Source organism: Pezoporus wallicus, unplaced genomic scaffold (assembly GCF_028554395.1).
Source record: "Pezoporus wallicus isolate ANWC-B61680 ecotype Strahan unplaced genomic scaffold, APGP_CSIRO_Pwel_v1 scaffold_13239, whole genome shotgun sequence".
Lineage (NCBI taxonomy): Eukaryota > Metazoa > Chordata > Aves > Psittaciformes > Psittacidae > Pezoporus > Pezoporus wallicus.
The window spans coordinates 3,987,949-4,008,614 of record NW_026642052.1 but is presented as its reverse complement, the minus strand read 5'-3'; the positions used below and the strand labels follow the sequence as shown (position 1 = coordinate 4,008,614).

Genomic DNA, 20,666 nt, shown 5'->3' with positions numbered 1-20,666 from the left:
TACTGAAGTTCTAGCATGTCCGGTACGGCAGCACTCAATGGTGGTGTGACTTCATTCAGGCCACGATAGTCTACTGTTAGTCTCCATTCTCCATTAGACTTTCGCACTGGCCATATGGGGCTATTGAAGGGTGAGCGGGTCCTGCTGATCACCCCCTGACTCTCCAGTCTACGGATCAGCTGATGGATGGGAATCAGGGAGTCTCGGTTGGTGCGATATTGCCGCCGGTGCACTGTTGTGGTCGCAATTGGCACTTGTTGTTCTTCAACTTTCAGCAACCCCACAGCAGAGGGATCTTCTGAGAGACCAGGCAAGGTGGATAGCTGCTCAATTTCCTCAGTCTCCAAAGCAGCAATACCAAAAGCCCACCGGTACCCTTTTGGGTCTTTGAAGTACCCTCTCTTGAGGTAGTCTATGCCGAGGATGCATGGAGCCTCTGGACCAGTCACAATAGGGTGCTTTTGCCACTCCCTCCCAGTCAGGCTGATTTCAGCCTCCAGCACAGTCAACTCTTGGGATCCTCCTGTTACTCCAGAAATATAGATGGGTTCCACCCCTTGACAGCTTGATGGCATCAGGGTACACTGTGCACCGGTATCTACTAGAGCCTTATACTTCTGTGGGACTGATGTGCCAGGCCATCTGATCCACACAGTCCAGTAAATCCGATTGTCCCCTACCTCCACCTGGCTGGAGGCAGGGCCCCTCTAATGGTCGTCACAGCATTGGACACTTAAGTCGTGTTGAAAGGGATTATTCTTCGTTATCACAGGAGCTGGAGTAAAATCAGCTCTTCCACTCCATCTGGGAAACTGCTCACCAGAGACTGAAGCCGTAGCTCTCATGGGACGATCAGTCTTGGCCCTTGCTCCCCTCTTCAGTTCACTCACCCGTTCCTCCAAAGCTGAAGTAGGTTTTCCATCCCACTTTGTCATGTCTTCTCCATGATCCAGCAGGTAAAACCATAGGGTACCCCGTGGCGTATACCTTCTGTATCTCCTCTCTTGAATAATAGGACGTCTTTTGTTAATAGCTGAGACGTGTGTTGGTACACGTGAGGAGCTGGATAAATCAGATACATCGTCCCTCAATTTGTCGAGGTCCTGGGACAGTTTTTTCACAGCTGAGATGATGGAAGGAGTGAGATTGTCTTCGAACTCTCGGAGTTTATGAACCATTTCATCCACTGTTAGTGGTACTATGTCATTCCAGGTCACTGTTGCCAATGAATGGGCATATGATGACGGTGCATTCCGTGTAAGTTTTCGCCACATGGGTCGTGTACATTCAACTTCATCTGGATCTATAGGTGTATCCCCGTTATTCGGCTTGATGTGATAGATCATCTCTACGATGGCCGATTCCCTCAGAGACTGGATGCCTTTGTCTATAGTAGTCCACTTGGCCGAAAGACTCGTAACATCGTCCTTGTACGGAAACCTTTCTTTCACAGCTGCCAAGAGCGAGCCTCCTCCAAAGGCTGAGGGACTTTTTCTCTCTTGCAATTGCTTTGTCAATTCCCCCTTCTCTAGCAAGTGATCCCAGCTGCTTGGCTTCTGTACCTTCTAGTTCGTGACCATCGGCCCCATTGTCCCAGCATCGGAGTAACCAGGTGATGATGTGCTCCCCTGGTTGACGGGTAAAATCTTTTCGCATATTCCGCAGCTCGGTTGAGGTTCGAGGTCGAGAAGTTACCTCTTCTTCTTCTTCTTTGTCATGTGATGATGACTCCTGATCAGATTCTGGACCGGGTGGTGAATTCATTGGTTCTTCATCTCGCTTCACCCTTTTTGCCTCCTTTTTGCTTGTTCTCTTGCGTACAGGGGCAACTGATATTGGTACGAATTGGTCCTCTGGTTTGGCTGCAGTGATTATCACTGTGGTTTGAGTAGCGACTGTACTTGTTGCTGGGGGTGGTGTAGCTACCGTGCTTGGAGCTGGGGTAACCGCGCTGTCTGTTGCAGTTGAAGTTTGAGCAGCTGCTGTACTTGCCACTGGGGTAGCTGCGCAGTTCATTGCAGCCAAAGTTTGAGTAGCGACTGTCGCTTTGCCCTCAAATCCGCCGATATTCTTTTCCTTTTGAAGGTGCTGGATAGTGTTGAACAAGGCCCTGTAAGCATAGGCCAAGCCCCAGCACGTTGCCGTGATTTGTCCATCTCTGGTATGGCCAGAATGACCACACACCTCATTTAAGTGTTTTACTAATTCTTCTGGATTTTGCAGTTGTTCGGTAGTGAAATTCCAAAATACTGGAGGGGCCCACTGACCTAGATACTTGCCCATACTATCCCACACACCCTGCCACTCATCTCTCGGCTGTCCAGCCTCTGGGAAAATCTCTCGGTCCTCCTACATCGTCTTTTGACCCCAGACAAGACCCAAACCTGAATCTGCTTAACTCTTGAAATCAGTAGTGGGCAAAACACACTCTGTAAAAACCTTAGCGCCCCACACTGTTAGCATGGTGATTCCCATCACCATCAGTAAACAAGTCTCAACAGCATTAAAAGGCCATTTAAAAAATTCAACCTGGAAGCAAGGTCCGTGTCCGTCTCCCCCCGCCCTGCACCGGGGCTCCTCTCCTTCCGGGTAACTCCCAGTTACCCCCCACCCCGGGCATGACGTGCTGTGGTATGGAATACCTCCCCGGCTAGCCCGGGTCAGGCGCCCCGTCTCTGCTTCCTCACAGCTTCCCCTCCTCCCTGGCAGAGCATGAGCCTCACAGAGTCCTTGGTCAGGGTAAACATCACTTAGCAACAACCGACAACATCGGCTTCACCAACGCTGTTCTCAAACTAGAAGTCAAAACACAGCACTGCACCAGTTAACACAAAGGAAAAAACATGACTGCTACTGCTGAACCCAGGACAAGTAATAATCTGCAACCAGTCAGAAAGCAAGATGTGAGCAGCAAAGATGACATCGAATAAATACAGGAAAAAAAAAACAAGGAAGCTCAGCAAATCTGAATTATTTGCTCTCATATTTAAATTAATAAATTCATTTGTTAATTAGCCATGGCACCAGGCAAAGAAATTAGAGGCATCTCATTAGATGACTGCATCAGAGTGCGTAATTTCTTGGCAAATGCATGTCAAGAAATCACCTCTTGGGGAACCACAGCCATGGGGGGGTTACTTCAGACACTGCATTGACTCCGGTTAATGCACTGTATGAGGATGTCATAATCTTTCAGGGTACTCACCTACACTATGCTTGGCTGAAGCAGCACACTATTTATTATACACATATAAAGAAAATAAAGACCAGAGACTAGGAGAAACTGTGATTTGTTCAAATGTACACAAAGAGCCTGTGTCAGTCAGCCCCCAGACACAGCTCCTCCAGGCTAAAAGTACTTTTCTAAGTATCAGATCAGGCAACTACCACTTCCTTGGTGCATCTGAAATCAGTGACAAGTATACTTGGTACCTGCTGTGAAGAGTATTAGTATCCCAGCAACAATTCCAGACACCCTACATCTGTAAGTCTTTACCAACTTGGTCCAGGACAAAGCATACAAGTTATTGTAATTGCAGAGGTCTCTGAAAATGCCTTCAAGAGTAGGTATTGCAACAGCGCTAGTAAATGCATAGAGGTTAAGATAGCTTCTGAAAAGGAACAATATCTTGATCAGCTTTAAACAATATAGTTTTTTTTTTCATAATACTGGTAACACTGGTCATCAAAGGGTACTCCCCTATGTCATTATGTTTAGTGAGGAAAAAGGACTGGTTCTGAAAATGATTCAGAGCAGGGTATGAACTAAGGTTTTCTCACAGGTGCTTTATTCCAGATGACCTGTTTAGGTAGCATAGTGCACTCTTATTCTTAACTTCTATGCAAATACTCAACTGTGACCCAGGATTAAGAGTCCCACTGATGAAAGCAGACCACCAGGGCACAACTCCAGTCCCCTGCCCACACCCACAACCACGCCTTTGGAGTCCCAGGACATCCACAGTGCTGAAAAGAGAAAACAATTACATACCTGTCATTCCCAGACATCCCATCTCTTTTTGAAGCCAAAGATTATCTTTAATTACCTAAATACAGAAGAGAAGAATTATAAGAAAAAAAATGTTTTGATAAATGTCTAATATTGAACTCTTACACTGAATTTATGCATCACTACTAGACAGAACTTTATTCCACAAAGCCTTGAGTTTCACAAAATTAACTATGAGAAGAGAGATACAGCATGGCTCTAGAGGTCTCACACAGCTACGTTAAGCAGTCTAAGGCTCAGTTGTCTCCCACTATGGCTATACACACTGGGGGCTCAAACCGTACTTACATTTCATATTATCAGGCCGAGTAGAAGGGTTTGCTCTTAGTTTGTACTTGTAAAATAACCTTTCAAAGACAGATTTGAGGACAGGGGAAAATGCCATCACTCGCAGTCAGCAGGAATGTGTCCATCACAAGTCTACTGATGTTATGCTCATTTTTCCTTTGGAGTATTACACAGAGCCTTTCAAAAATACAATGGGTGAAAAACTGCAACTTATGAGGCAATATGTGATAGCCTCCTGCCTGCACAGACAACAGGGATTGCTACAGAAATCACAGCTTTAAAAAGTCAGTAGGAGAAACCTGCGTTTTTAAGGATTGTTAATGCCCAGTGTTTTGATCAAGAGCTAGTAGTCATGCAAGCAAGTTTTGATTTAACAAAAATACTTCCTTGCAGGAAATAATACAGAGTTAGGAATGTCAGCTGATTAACAGCAATCTTGTAAATTCGCTGAATGACATGACCTGCACTTGCTCTTTCTGTTTACTCCCAAGCACTACATGTGAGTAATGTTAAGTACTGACTTATGTCAACACCACTGTTACAGTACAGCAAGTTAGGGGCAATTTTCTTCTTTGCCTGCTCAGGGAAGGGAAGCTGTCAGTTTGATTACCGCTAGAGCTATATGTTTAGTTAACCTTATGTGAAAATAGTTCTCACTTCAGAGAGGGGACTTTGCCTCAAAATAACAGAAAATGCAAGACATCTCACAAATTTGGATGCACCAGGAGCCCTGAGTTTTGAGCACTCTGGAATACAAGTACATGGGGATTTGAGGCAGCTCTCGCGGAAGAGAAAAGAAGGACAGAGGAACAAACAGAGGTGGGAACATGCAGCACACCCTGAGCAGCCAGAAGACACAGCTCTGGGAGACCCCAGGAGCTATTTCCAAATACCTAGTTGTATGCCGAAGCTCTCCAATGCTATTAGAAATTTCTTCTCATTAGTTAAACAATCTGCATGACCCTGAATTTTGAGTAGCCAAGCACCTCAAGAACACAGAAAGATAAGAACAGGAAACTCAGTGGCAAACTTTCACAAAAAATTGGCTATTGGATAAATATACACATATACATATTTCCATTTATGATACGGATATGCAGCAATAGAAATCACATGTTAAAAGGGAATTCAGCTTTGCCAGGTATTTCTAGAGCAGTCTAGAGCCCCAGCTCCATTAAGAAAATGTGTACTAGTACTCTAAATGGATGTCATGACACAAGTTTAAAACACTGGTGAAAATATAAAGCACCAATACAATGGTCTATTATGGTCTATTAAATGTTGAAATAAATCTTGTTTATAAATACAAATCTTAAATATTACCCTCATGCACATCAGCATATACATGAATGTGAATGTTAAACGTCAACAGCCCCTTTGTAAATGATCCTAACAAGAGAGTGGCCTAAGCATGCATAAAGGCTTACAGAAAATGTGAACTGCTATCTAACAAGCTTTACTTCTTACTTCCTAGGTTATCAGTGTACAAATGGCTCCTGATAGAGTCCAGGCATTCATTCATCTGTGGTTTTACAACTGCTCATGCACAAGACTTAGTGTGTTCGTGTATCCATGTCAGTCAACTAGAAATGGCATTACAGCATTCCTTGTTTTTTCTTCTGCCTTATCAGACATTCAGTTCTCCGTAGTCTGCACTGCAAAATATTGTCTGGATGTTCAGCACAATTCTTCGACTCTGCTGCAGTGTATCGGTAACAGCAGAGGGCATTACATGGGGCTCTGCATTGGCAAGTAGAGCCAATTCTACAGGCCAGCACTCATGCCATGCTTCAAAAGTAGTTACTTCAATGCAGTAATATTGCCAGCGGACAATTTAAATGAAGTTTTACATGAATTTGTTTTTCTGGTGGAAGGATCTGTTTGGTGGAAAGGTGGTTTGTTTGTTTTGGTTGGTTTTGTTTTTTTCACTTTCCAGCAAACCTATTTCCTGCTGATTAGACTTTTTGTAACCACACCACAAACTATTGTTTGTGACTCCCTCCATTCCCCACCGCCGCCTCGGGTACTCTCCACGCTGGGTAGAAGAAACCGTGTTGACACATTCTGAGGTGGCTTGACAGATACCTAGCTAAGTAAGGAGAAAGGATGAAAACCAAAAGCCGTATTTTAAACGGCTGGTGGCACTCCTACCAGAGGGCTGGGATCAGTGGGTAAAGGTGCTGTGACGAGGTAACGAAGCGAGGCCATTGCAAGCATGCGGCACATTACAGCGGGCCCCGGCAAGCCGAGCCCTGGCCACGGCTCTGCCACACACCGCTGCCCCTGCGTCCTCAGACCGGGCTTCTCCTCCGCCCGCCACCACCCGCCCTGGGCCCGCGGATCCGCCCCGCTGAGGGCTGACCCACCACCGCGCAGCGCCCCGCGGCCACACCGCCTTACCGCAGCCGCCGTCTGAGCGCAGGGGTCCCGGGGCGGGCCCAGCACCCCGGCCCCTTCCTCGGGGCTCGGCGAGGCCCGGGCGCGCTCGGTGGCCGCTGCGAGGGGCTGGGCGGGCACGGAGGGCCCGACGGGGAGCACCGCCAGCAGCAGGCTGGCCAGCAGCCTTCGCATGGCAGCGGGCAGCTCCTCCGCGGGCACGTAGGTCGCTCCAGCGCTTTGCAGGCGCTAACCCCGAGCCAGGCCTGGCCTCAGCCTCCGCAATCACCCGCCATCCGTCTCCTCCCACCGCGGCGAGGACGGGGGGCGGGCGGCGGAGGGGCCCTAAGCAGCAGGACCTCCCTCTGCTGTTTGCGGGCCGGGCCGGGCCGGGCCGGGCCCTATGGCGGCGGCCGGGGGCTGCGTACGAGCGGTGGGGCTGCAGTTCTGGGCTCACTCGCTACAGACGCTGTCCGCGCTGCTGGCCCCCGCTGTCCTGCTGGGGCTATTGCTGGGCGCCACCGCTGCCGCCCTGCTCTGCCGCTACGCGCTCGGGCAGCGCCGGCGGAGAGAGGTACGCGGGGCGGCGGGCGGTGGGCTTGCAGCCGTCCCACGCCGCTGCCCTCCGCCGCGGTGGGGGGGGGGGGGGGGGGGGGGGGCGGGCTCGACCTGTACCAGGCTGAACTGCTCGGAGGGGTCGGTTTTGTGAGGGGAGACGACCCCTCCGTATTTTCCGCGAGGCCCGGGGGTACTGCTGGCTCGGCCCGTCCCGCCACTCGGAATAGCCGGGGCTGGGCCGCAGGTCCCGGGGAGCCCTGGGGCGCTGGGCGAGAGGCGCGGCCGGGTCAGGCCTCCAGAGCGGCGTTGGGGTGAGCTCGGCGGGAGGTAATTCCTGACCTGACACTTCTGCTGGCAAGGGTGTTACTACTTTCTGCATCAATTTAATGGAACAAACGGGCTAACTCAAAAGAGAGGCTGGTGAAGTATATGTGTCCTGAATGTTGCCCTGCTGGCCTGTATCTTTAACGTGGGTGGCCCACTAACCGCGTCTCTCATCACTTGTACTGTGCTGCTGTGAGGGGATAATGGAAGATGTGCCTGGCTTGTAGAAGCTTGGTGAGGTAACTGAAAATAACCAGAAATTTCCGCCCTAAACCAGTAAGAACAATCCGATTTCCAAAGTAGTTAACAAACTTGTCCGAAGTTCCTTTTACAGACATCACAACCAGAGAATTAGTACTAGCTCACAGCAGTACCTTTGCACTGAGAGAACACACATAAATACCTGAGAGATAAAAGAGGCAGAACACATCTGACAGTACTAACAGGGTTTTTAAAGTGTCTGGTTTTGTTAATAACATACCTGCCTTCGTGTTTTAAGGACTGTGGTGAATAGTTCGTATCTCTTTATTACAAGAACTGAGTGTTTGGACTTGAAGATTGCAGTGGCAGCACATACCTGCAGAACACTACTAGGCAGATATATTTTCTGAGAATTGTTACTGACTTATGCTTCTTTCCCCCATCGCATTTAGTCCCAGGTCATGCTACTGTATCATTGGCCGGATGTGGTAGCAGTGGTTGACAGTGGTGCAGCTGGGAAATTTGGAGCCCTGTGAAACATTCTGCCAGCCTGCGGTGGGGTGCCTGGTTTGACTTGGGTTTTAACCACATTTATTTTTTAGCTGTAACAGCTCTGCTGTGTGTGCATATCTGCTAGTGTTGGTCGTCATTAAACGTGACAGAAGAGAAAAATCCTTTGCTCCCGACTGCTTTTAAGTAGGAGGTTCGAAACTCCGTTTGAAGCCATGATTTAGCCTAGTAATGGAGGCACTTCAAATGCTGGATCAATGCACCCTGTGCGAGTGCAAGCCTCTCTGATTCAATTGCTCAGCTTCCCTGCCTTAATAGGTGGTATCTTTATTGTACTGTCACTACCAACTCAAATATAGCTATGTGCAATTTTACCCTTTATGTCATTTATGTCAATAGGGAATAGAAACTGACAGTTCTCTCTGGCCCAGATTTTCAGATGGATTTAGGTACTTAAATGCCATTAAAATCAATGCTGCAGCTGTGAAAGAGTTGTTTATTTTGAAAGAAAAATAAACTGTTGGCTGGGGCACATGGAGCAGTGGACAGGTTGTATCCCATAGGTCTGATTTCCTGAATCCAGCAGTGCTCCCATAGGCTGTCTGTGCCTGTTCCTTCTTTGTAGTGCCTGCCCCACCAATGGGGCAGGTGCATTGTATGAATAGCAAGTACTGAACTGCACATATTACAGCCTTCTGAATCCATAGTAAAAGCAGAGATACCTAAGTATGCCATGTAGCTTCCCAGGCAGCTGAGTTGTCCTTGCAATAGGATCAGGACAAGTACCTGGAATCTGAAGCAGCCATATGTACTGTGTTAAACTGCCAGCATTTGTCACTCAGCCCCAGTTAATCACTGTTCTGTCAATCTCAGCCTGAAGCTGTGGGACTTGGGTGCTTGCAGGTAAGTGCCTTACTGGTTTCTTCGTCTGTGCATAGGATGTACTGGAATAGTTTTAAGAAGAAACTTCAGACTGCGTAGTGGATGGCACTACATTTCTATCAATATTCTCCTGTTAGAGTATGGCATTGTATGAAGGCACTTTGTAGTAGATTAGCTTGCAACTGCTTGTTGCAGTAATTACAATTAGACTTATTTTTCTTCAGTTTCTTAATGCTCAGTACCACTTCAGTTGCAAAAATAACAGGACAAAAACAAATGGAGAGGAAGGCGATGAGATATGTTAAAAAGAAAGAAATTAATCCTGGAAAACGTCAAATATTTTTTAAATTATAGTGTTGGAGATAAAGGAGTGAAAATGAATGCTAGATGAATATGAACTGTTGGAGAAACAGGCTGAGAAAAGCAGACTCTTCTTTTGGAGTGACTGTAGTGTGAGATGCATTGAAGAGGGCCACAAGGATGATCAGGGGACTGGAGCACCTCCCATATGAAGATAGGCTGAGAAAGTTGGGGCTGTTCAGCCTGGAGAAGGCTGCGTGGAGACCTCATAGCAGCCTTCCAGTAGCTGAAGTGGGGCTTCCCCCACTGGGGAGGGACTCTTCATTAGAGACTGTAGTGACAGGACAAGGGGTAACGGGTTAAAACTTAAACAGGGGAAGTTTAGATTGGGTATAAGGAAGAAATTCTTTCCTGTGAGAGTGGTGAGGCACTGGAATGAGTTGCCCAAGGAAGTTGTGAATGCTCCATCCCTGGCACTGTTCAAGGCCAGGTTGGACAGAGCCTTGGGTGACATGGTTTAGTGTGAGGTGTCCCTCACATGTCCCTGCCCACGGCAGGGGAGGTGGAACTAGATGATCTTAAGGTCCTTTCCAACCCAAACTATTCTATGATTCTTTGATGAACTCAACATGGCTACATCCTCAAGTCCTGATCTCTTAACCTAGATTTGGTGAACTTCTGGGTTGAGAAAAATGAGTGATAAGATTGCTGGGGGAGACATGTAGCTGTTCTTTTGTCATAAGTAGATTTTTAGTAACCAGCATCTGCATTTCAGCATATTGTACAGGCTAACTCAAGAATATGAGTCGTATTGTTGAGAATCCTAAGTTCCAAGAGTTGTATTTAAGGTTGTGGACCTCTCTATATTCTGAGAAAATTGACTACTTTTTATGGCCAAATGGCCAAATAATTCAAGGAGAATCTATCCACAAGACAGTTACATGCATAGTGGCCTCAGCCATATCATTAGTCTGTATCAAAAATCAGACAGTGGGTTGAAAGACTGAAAAATAATTTTAAAAGTAATTGAGGTAGGGTGGCTGCCATCTTTTCCTTCACTAAATAATTCCTTGCAATGGTGTATTTAGATGCATTGACCAACGTGAGCACTATTTTCGGGTCTAAGTAGTGCACAGGGAAGAGCATGTGCAGCAGGAGGTTTTGTTCGTGCACAGTCTGTGTCTGTACTAGCAGCTCTGTGTGTTTGTTAGGGAAGTAAAGGCCAATGTTACAGGCTGGTGTTGGAGAAGGAAGATGGTGAACATTTCTGATAGTTAATTGTCCCTGACAGAAATTTTCCCACAAATAAAACTTCATTTAGGAAGCTTTTCTCATCAGCGGAGCAAAAAATCTCAATGTTCTCTTCATTGGAGGCAATTATAGGCAATTTTAGTTAACACGTTTGACTTGAGAAGTTTGAACTTGGACTGTGAGCCCAATGCCATAGTCTGTATAAGATGCTTTGAGAGCAGATGGATTGATTTGACACTTGCACAGCCTTTTGCACCTTTTCAGATTAAAATTCTGCTTCTGGACTGAGAAATTCATGAAGTTCATTAATTTTAATTATTCCTTCCTGAATATGTAAAATTCTTACTCATTTTCAGATTTTATTTTTCCAAAATGTCCAACTGATACTGAAATAATTTTCAGGATAGAGACATGGATATATTCAGACTGCTGTCAAAGATATTTCCACTGATTTGGTGTGATTTCAGTATTATATTTTATCTGTTTTGTCTCAAAATTTCAGAGGGATGATTCCCAGAGACTTCTGGAAAGCTTCAGCTCTAATGAAAGAGAGCACACACTCGCGAAAAGTAAAGCAGAACCCTATATATCAGAGGAGGAAATGGTGCTGGAGGTAAAGCTCTGTTTTTCTTGGTGAATGTCCATTTTTCTGCATGTAGCAGTGATCACTTTCAGAGCCTGGTTCAAACTATCTTAATTTTGTTGTGTTTGGAATTGAGCTTTTAAAAAGTGTTTAGAAAAAGTGTAAGAAGGAGGGTGGGAGCTGATGGCTGCTTATGAATGCAACCATTTCAGGTATTCATTCCCATTATTAATGCCTTTTCTCTAAGGGGACTTTTGACATTCTATATTTTAATTGAATTCTGGAATTCTTTTTGGATGGAGGCTTGTTTCGTTTTGTCTCTACGTTGTCCTTAATTTCAAAAGGCTGATGGGAAAAGAACACTGTCAACGTAAGAAAAAGTTCTTAAGTACTGAAATCAGTGCTGATAGTTGATCCTGGATTCTTCCCTGGAGAAGTAGATTTATTACAGAATTTTGACATTAATGAAGTTCGCCCATCAGGTTCAATGTGGAACAAATACATTTTTTCTAGAGCCTTCTTAGAGTCTTCAACTTTCAGTTGGAGTGAGTAGACCAATGGAGGAAGAAAGAATAAATGAAGTAAAATGAGTGTGTTTGCAAGCATCAACATCTTCAGCGGCTTTCTTAGAGAGGAAGTTCCCTTGTCAGGTACCAGCTGGAGATACAGTGCAGAGTTCAAATGACCACAACTACTGAAACACCACTGTGGTGAGCTGGGATTCAAAGACAATTAGAGAAACCATTTGGAAAGGAAAGTAGGAGAAGGTATATACTTAACCCATCCTCAATCAAAAATTCAAATTTATTTTTTTTATATAATCACAAAATACCTTGAGAACCAGTTCTACTGTGTAGCTGTTAGATCACTGTCTTTCACCCAAATCTGATTTGATTTCTCTTTGTGAAGCTGAAGTCTGTTATATATACCTTAAATGCATGCAGAAAGTATCAACTAAAGCCAACCAGTCTGGTGCTTAGCTTGTAGCGAGAACTGTTTTCAAGACAAAGAGAAAATAGCCACTATTATAAACATTTTACTGTTGTTTTAAATCCTGATATGTAATTAATCTTCATTTCAGTTTTGTGATTGGGAATGGTGACAAAACCATGGTTGGTCATTTTACTTGAGTTAAAGTAAGGCATAACAAGCGAGCATGGATTAAATCCTCTTTTGGAGTGTAAATCCTGTGGGAGAACTTGTGCAGTGATAGAACTTTGTGTCTCTTTGAAATGGGATCATGGTCTTTTAAATGAGATCGTTCTCAACTGTATCCATTTCCCAAAACCGTTAGTTCATTTATAACACATTAAGAAGGAACTTTGTTATTTTGAAGGGACTTAATCCGACCTATTTGTCTAACTACTGAAGTTTGGTTTTTTTTTTCTCTATTAATTTGTTCCAATTCCCAGAGACTTTTGCTGTTTCTAGCATCACATTGACAATTCATGAAGAAGCATAGGTGGAAAACGCTTTTAGTTAGGATCAGAAAAACAGGTATTTTCATTGTGAGACCTTTCACATTGCAATAATACCATAATTACCATATTAATAATACATGGGTATTACCTATGCCTACTGAGAAGCAGGTTGTATTAGTTCTAGCACATTTCAGTGCAGCTTTGGGGCTTTGGACTGAAGCTGCTCTGCCTCCAGCCATTGTAGAGCAATAGCTTTGTTGGCTTCTGTCCCTGAATATGTACCATGGCCGTGGGACTACTCAGAATGAGTTGATGTTTTACATGCTGACCCCATGCTTCTAACTTTATCAGTAAATCCAAACATTACTTCTGGAAATAAATGAAATAAAGATGAAAAAGGTGCAATGATGGAAGTCCAATGAATGATGTAATTTGTTCTTCTCTTCCCATTCCTATTTTGTAAACTCTGTTAGTGCTTTGATATTTCCTGGAAAAAATCTATATAAAGTAAATTGTGTTTTGATGAATCAGATTCTTTCATTTCATGTGACAAACCCAGAGAAGTTGGAATAGGAAATCTCCTAAAGCTTGGATTTAAACATTCAGTCTGTTACTTACAGCCAACCTTTTATTAAGCCATAGATAACCTTGCAAAACAGTGCTGATTATCCCATTGTTCCAGTGCATAAAGCACTAGCTAGGAAAGAGGAGAAGCAGAAAGTCAGATTACATAATATAGCAGATTGTATGAAAAGAATGCATTATCTGTAAAAAGTTCTTTGGTATTTTCTCTAGTTTATAGGTAAGGGTTGTACTATAAAAGTTCTTCCAGGAAAAATGATGACTAGTTTTATTTAATCTATTGCTTCTTTATTTAATTTGAAAGACAGGATTTATAGCCATGGTGATATCTGTGGAGCTTATCTTTTAGTAGTTTCTATTAAGATAATATCAGCCTCTCGTGAAATCTTTAGTTGCTGATAAATAGGGGAAGGGGGAGCAAAATGAAAATAACTTGTAAATACCAGCTATTGCATATTATCCGTTGCAGGAGTTTTGGAGCAGTGGTAATGACAAGAGTTCCCTTTTCTTGGTTTCATATGCAGAATGAGTCTTATGAGGAGGCTTCTTGAGCCAAAGCAGAAACAGTCAATAAATAGTTAGCAATAGGAATTTAGAAGTTGTGTATCCAAAAGGGACATGCAATGCTTGCGGTAAACAACCATCAGATCTGCTGCTGTTCCCAATGGTTTTCTGTTCTTTTCCATACAGGAAAGTGAGTCTCCTCTGAACAGTAATATCACGGCATTTGCATTAAAGGCAAAAGTGATCTATCCCATCAATCAGAAATTTAGGGTAAGGTTTTAGATTTTACTTGTAAAAATTGATGACAGTCATTCCGTTTCAGAGTAAATTGCGGAGTCAAGTAATGGAAGAAAACTTACTGCCAGTCTGCATAACAGAGATCTTTCTCTGCTTAAAGTCCATTGACTGAGGGCTTATTCTGTAAGGTATAAGCTCTTTTCAGTTCCCCGACACATGCAGTGCTTCACATGATGTCTGGTAATTTTCATTGTAGTCAAGAGACCTTTTCTTCTCACTAACATTAACCATGTCTTCCCTTGGAAGTTGGGTCTGTTCAAGAAGCCACAAGAAAACTTCACAAGGATTTGTTCTTTAGTAAGAAAACATGCACCAAGCCAATAATCACAGCAGAAGAGTGCTTTTCTGGGCAATGCAGAAACCTGTCAGTATGATGAATCTTAATTTATGTGGAAACACTTTTGCTGTGTATATTGTTTAATTTTTCCCGTGAAGGCAAACACTGCAAAATTGATTTCCTTATTGTGTTGTATTAATTGACCTTGTGAATTTTCTTTGACTGTAGCCTTTGGCAGATGGCTCATCCAATCCATCTTTGCATGAGAATCCAAAGCAGGCGGTTCTACCTAATCAGGTTGTGGAGACATCTACATCAGGCAGCCTGGGATCCCTGAGCCAGGGAGACAAAGAGGACTGCAGTTCCTCCACAACAATACATTCCACAACAAGCGATGACAGATTTCAGGCTCGAGCCTTCCTCAAGGTGACCAGCTTCCCTGAAGTGCTAACATGTGAGAGGTAAGCAGTAAACGTGCCCTCTTGTTTGGTCATTTCCTAGTGTTCCCCAACAATCATTAAAGGCCTGGTGTAAACCAAAGGCTGGTGTATTCACCATATCAAGAGAGGATTACCTGCTTATAAGCCTAAAAGTGGTTGAGGAGATTAAAGTAATAGATCATGCTGCACATAGAAAGTCAGTTTGTTCTTTACAGAATTCTGGGAATTGGAACTTTGGCAAAAGCTGTCTTGTAAAAGGTGTATTACTGTAGGATAAGGAGATCCCTTTGTTTGGCTCATATGCTCAGTTCACAAGTGCAGTGGCATGCTAGACTGATGATGGAGTCCTCTGCACAGTACAGCAGAGGTGTGTTGAGAACAGCAAGTGGCAAGGGTCTGTCCCCTGTCTTAATAGGAGCTACTCGTGTTTTATTGTGGGAAAAGAGTTCCTTTCTCAGGCATGCCACTAACGAGTGGGTAGAGCTAGTCAAAATGGACTGTCAGCTCTGATTTTCTTTCAGCTACCCTATGACAAAATATCCCTAGATGAATACGTAAGTGTCTGCATTCTCATTAGCAAGAACAAAGAAAATCATATTTGTGTCACTGTGGGGACTGGGGAAGGCACTAGTGATGAAGAGTATTTTCAAAATTTATACTCATTATAGCTGTTTTAATTTAAAGCCTTGGTGTAGCCACTCATGCCTATATTTACCCTGCCTTTTTCTAAAGGGAACTGCAACTTCAACTTTGTTAAAAGCTCTGCTTTATTTTGCTTACTTTTATGTAGAGATACATTACGTGAAAGAGAAGGCAATGTAGAAGTGACTTGACTGCTGTTTTCGGGCAATGCTTTTAGGAGACTCTAGTGGTTAAATGAAACTATTATAGGGCGTTGTCCTTCTGTGTAACCTTCGTTTAGATTGGTATTAACACTTTTTTAATCTTTGTTTTAGTTTCGATGTTAAGCTCTGCCTTTGCAGTCTTACTTTAAAAGACCTCATGCTTCTTGATACTGAACTAAGAAAAGAAAAGCATGTGGTAGGTACTCATTTCTTATAGCTGTTTGTTTTGAACATCTTAGTTGAATATCAGTTTAAGGAAATAACATAAACAACTGGCTAGCTGGGAAGTAGTGTAGCGAAGTTGCATTTCTACAGTATTGTCTTTATTTTTTCTCCTGTTCTGCATATAATGTGAGCTTCCTAAAAGAATAAAATATAATTAAATATATTGGGCTGTGAAATACAGAGGGTCAGACTGGATAATATAAAAAATCGGTTGTAAACTTTATGCCAGAGAATAACATACAGCACTTGAGGTTCATGAAAAGAGGGGGAAAATTACTTAATAGATGAGTTTATGTCTCAAGGACAATGCTTTTGACATTCTGACACTGCAATTCCAAGGACTCCAAAGTCTTTGAGTAAAGTGAAAATCTGGTTCAGCTGAAACAATATCATTGTGATAAGTACAATAGTCATTATTTTGTAGGACTGAAGAATTAAAGTACCCATTTAAACCATAGATAGCTACCTACATCAAGTCACAGCATTCAAAGCAAAAAAAAAAAAAACCAAACCCACAAAGCAAACCAAAAATGGATGTATGCAATTAAAGCCACAGAATACTGTTAGAATTGTTTATGGTGACTAGTTACGGACAAGGACAGAATCATTACCACTACTGAGTTTTAGCCTAGTTAATATAAATCTTGACATAAAGTATATAGCTTTCTCCTCCCCTTCTTTCACAATCTCTGTTTGAACAGATTGATCATTTCTGACATAATTTATTAAATGTATTAAGAGTATTTCAAGGGGTGGGATTTTCAACACAATCCGAAAGAAGCAGCATGAAAGTAAACTTGGAACACAGCTTCTCTTCTGGTGAGTTATTCCCAACTAAGTAAATGAGAAAGTGAACTTGAGATCAGATTCCAGAAGGAAGTTTAGCTTTACTAGGGAAGGTTGAACTTGATCTGGAAGTTAATCATCAATTTGTAAACAAAGGTGAAGTCACAACATGGTGATGTAATCGCAGAAACACTGAGAAAACGAGCATTTAACACACTTCATGGCCCACCAGAAACTGCAACAAAAGGCAGATGACTTTGACCTGTAGCTGAAGCTTTGAATAGCTTTATGTTTTTGCTAGCATGGAAAAGGGCAAAAAAAATTCAGTCCAGAGAATAGTTTCTTCCTTTCCCACTTTCCTTTCTCTGATTTCAGTCAGTCTTTCTTAGCATCATGTCTAGAAAAAAGAAATTTGTCCTCCAGTCTTTTCCTGAATCCTTTTTTGGTTTTGTATTTGTCTTTTTTATAGTGTGTGCTATCTTGGTTGTGTATGCTCAGACTTGTCAAACTCCTATCCAAAACACTGGCAAATGTGGTCCAAAACACAGCTGCTTTATGGTTTTCTCTTCTACTGATCTCAAATGATAACATATTTTCCAGCTTTTGCTCAGCTGAAATACTGGCTTTGATAACTGGTTTTATATGTAAATATGATTTTATTTATGTTTTTATATGGTTAAAATGGGCAACTTCTGTATCATCTGTTTTCAAGTACATGAATAACAGGCAGGTGGCTGTTGAATTTCACATATTTTTATCTTCACATTGGAAATTCCTGCAGCAGTTAGTTATGAAGTGAGTTGTCCTTACACAGACACTCTTAACTGAGACTGGAGAGAAGAGGTTATACAGAAATTATCCCAGCATTCAAAACTATCTTTTTGAAGATACTAGTATTACAGTCTTTTAATATATATATATATATATAAGGATCACAGCTGAAAAATAGATGTATATTTTTGTAAGAGAATGTAGCTACAACTTGAGATGGTTACTTTTGGGTGGTACATAAAAATGTTGATACTTTTGGCCAACTACAGTTGAAATCATAGTAACCTTAACTATTCTGTGATTCTATAATGAACATGTTAGTATCATCCAGTTTAGAAAAATGGACATTATATATTCAAGTGATCTCCATTTTCTCCAAGAAAGGATTGTTTCAAATGTGTCAGTTTGGCGAAAAGTTTATATGAGATTATGTCCTTGTCCTTGTTAGAATGTAGCACCATCTTCCTCTATTTTACTGAAGCCAGAGCCAAAGAATTTTTCACAATGGAAGCACAGCAGAGTTGCTGATGATGCTTCTGTTATTTTGCTTATGATTCACTATAGTCTTACTGATTGATGTAAATCAATCAGTAAGCTGGCTCAGTGTCCAGCTGGAGACCAGTAACAAGTGGCGTCCCTCAGGGATTGGTGTTGGGACCAGTCTTGTTTAACATCTTCATCGCTGACATGGACAGTGGGATTGAGTGTGCTCTCAGCAAGTTTGCCGATGACACCAAGCTGTGTGGTTCAGTTGATACCCTGGAGGAAAGGAATGCCATCCAGAGAGACCTTGAAATGCTTGTGATGAGGCTGATGAACCTCATGAAGTTCAACCATGACAAGTGCAAGGTCCTACACCTGGGTTGGAGCAATCCCAGGCACAGCTACAGGTTGGGCAGAGAAGAGATTCAGAGCAGCCCTGTGGAGAAGGACTTGGGGGTGTTGGCTGATGAGAAAATGAACATGAGCTGGCTTCAGTGTGCGCTTGCAGCCCAGAAAGCCAACCGTATCCTGGGCTGCATCAAAAGGAGTGTGACCAGCAGGTTGAAGGAGGTGATCGTGCCCCTCTACTCTGCTCTTGTGAGACCTCACCTGGAGTATTGTGTGCAGTTCTTTTGTCCTCAACATAAAAAGGACATGGAACTGTTGGAACAAGTCCAGAGAAGGGCCACGAGGATGATCAGGGGACTGGAGCACCTCCTGTATGAAGACAGGCTGAGGAAGTTGGGGCTGTTCAGCCTGGAGAAGAGAAGGCTGCGTGGAGACCTCATAGCAGCCTTCCAGGATCTGAAGGGGGCCTATAGGGATGCTGGGGAGGGACTCTTCATTAGAGACTATAGTGACAGGACAAGGGGTAACGGGTTAAAACTTAAACAGGGGAAGTTTAGATTGGATATAAGGAGGAAATTCTTTGCTGTTAGGGTGGTGAGGTACTGGAATGGGTTGCCCAGGGAGGTTGTTAATGCTCCATCCCTGTCAGTGTTCAAGACCAGGCTGGACGAGGCCTTGGGTGATATGATTTAGTGTAAGGTGTCCCTGCCCACGGCAGGGGGTTTGGAACTAGATGATCTTAAGGTCCTTTCCAACCCTAATTATTCTATGATTCTATGAAATGAACAAGAGTTATCACAAAAATGTCCTTATGATGTTGAACAGGCTCTTACCCTGAGTTTTGTTTCCTTCCTTTTAATTAGATGGTTATTCAGATTCTCAAAATACACGTTACAGACTTTTATCATAAAAAGAAGATTACTGATGATTTTTTCCAGAAGATCCTTTTAATTCAAGAAAACGTAAGTGATTTTGTTGGTTGTGACTTAGGAACACAGAAAATAAGAGTTAATCCCACCATTTGGTGCAAGCTGCCACAGCAGGCTGTCTCACCTGCTCCTTTTTAACAGCAATGTAATTTGTAATCTTTTTCAGAAGAAATGCAAAGAAGCTCCCTTGTTGGTCGATTCTCTCCATTACTTTGTATGCATTTCCTCTTTGTTATTGTATGAGGTCATCAGGATGGTGATGTGTGTAATCTGTTAAGGATAGAAGTATTTTGTAGTTGAATCCATTCAAGCAAACAGAACATTATGAACCTTATTCACTCAGATTTAATAATCTCTAATTATCAAGTCTTTGTCTGGTCCTATGTGTCATTACTGATAATAAAATAGCAGGAAATAGAAGTACCAGAAAGAAACTCAAGGCTTTCATCAAGGAAAAATGTATTTTTTTTCCTTATTGTCCTTTTTCCTTCCACATACTTGTATTAAAATCCATATGCTACTTCTGAACTAGAAGACATACATTGACAGTCAAACTGCATTTGAAGTGGAGTGACAGTACTATTTTTAAGATTATTACAAAGAAAAAAAACAACCTTTACAAAACTAAACAAAATAGGAGAGTTATTGGTTCCACTTTCTATTTTCCAAATTAGAGTCAGAGAAAAATTTGTGTTGAAAGAGACTCCACCATTTCTAAGGACCTAGTCTAATACTCAATTTTTTCACAGTAATGACAATTTTTTTCTTACATAGGGATAGAATTCCACATTTAGGCATGAGCCTATCAGCTTGTCAACTCTAGTTGTTGAGATTTATTTTGCTTGTGCAGTCTCATAATCTGTGAATTAATATCAGGAATCTCTGTAGTTGTATCTTATCTCAGAATGCATTTTGCCTAAAAACCAGTCTTCTGACTTAAATCCTCAGTTTTAGTATTAAAGTTGATTGTATTTACTAAATAAAAAATGAGATTTGGTGTGCAAATCCCTTTTCCTTCTGGTAATGACTTGTACACAGAGGTAATACAGATCAGACATGTTTTCCAGTATAGCCTAACCCTCAGTTGGCGTGGATGGCACCAGTATCTTCATACATCTGACTGAGCTGCTGCAAGGCGAAAACTAAATTTTTTTAGGTTTTTTTTTAGTTTTAGTTTTTTAGGTTTTTTGTCATGTTTGTTAGATGCAGTAATTTATCGAGTAGTCCAGTTGTTTAAGTGTCAATATGGGATTCCTGTGTCCTATACTATGAAGAGAAAGGTCTTGGAAACATGGCAGCCTTCGAGCTGGGATATCATATAAGCAGCAAGGCTGGTTATAAAAATACTGTGTAAAAGAGACATTGGTAATAAGCAAACACAGTGACACTGGAAACTATTTAATGTAATACTACATTGGAAACTTGAAAGGTTTTATGATCTATTGCAGAGAGCATTTTCCTCTTTTTATTCTGCAT

General features: G+C 42.6%; 2 protein-coding genes across 9 annotated transcripts in view; one reads left to right on the top strand and one right to left on the bottom strand.

Annotated features, from left to right (window-relative positions):
* Nucleotides 1-6,947, bottom strand: part of EVC2 (EvC ciliary complex subunit 2) — an 80,578-nt gene extending 73,631 nt beyond the window's left edge. For 3 of the 5 annotated variants that reach the window (XM_057426587.1, XM_057426588.1, XM_057426591.1), the window contains exons 1-2: nucleotides 6,698-6,943; nucleotides 3,992-4,046 (exon numbers count right to left, since the gene is read on the bottom strand). In XM_057426587.1, coding sequence (XP_057282570.1) covers nucleotides 3,992-4,046; nucleotides 6,698-6,868 — 226 coding nt within the window. In that variant the 5' untranslated portion in view covers nucleotides 6,869-6,943. Of the gene's footprint in view, nucleotides 1-3,991; nucleotides 4,047-6,697 lie in introns of all 5 variants that reach the window. The other 2 variants (XR_008974576.1, XM_057426589.1) reach the window with 1 other exon arrangement.
* Nucleotides 6,948-7,064: 117 nt separating this feature from the next.
* EVC (EvC ciliary complex subunit 1) overlaps nucleotides 7,065-20,666 on the top strand; it is a 59,008-nt gene continuing 45,406 nt past the window's right edge. For 3 of the 4 annotated variants that reach the window (XR_008974578.1, XM_057426593.1, XM_057426592.1), the window contains exons 1-6: nucleotides 7,065-7,247; nucleotides 11,202-11,312; nucleotides 13,976-14,059; nucleotides 14,592-14,824; nucleotides 15,760-15,844; nucleotides 19,125-19,223. Coding sequence is in view for 3 of the 4 variants with exons in the window: in XM_057426593.1 (XP_057282576.1) it covers nucleotides 7,077-7,247; nucleotides 11,202-11,312; nucleotides 13,976-14,059; nucleotides 14,592-14,824; nucleotides 15,760-15,844; nucleotides 19,125-19,223 (783 nt within the window). In the remaining variant the exon portion in view is untranslated. The remainder of the gene's footprint in view (nucleotides 7,248-11,201; nucleotides 11,313-13,975; nucleotides 14,060-14,591; nucleotides 14,825-15,759; nucleotides 15,845-19,124; nucleotides 19,224-20,666) is intronic. The other variant, XM_057426594.1, reaches the window with a different exon arrangement.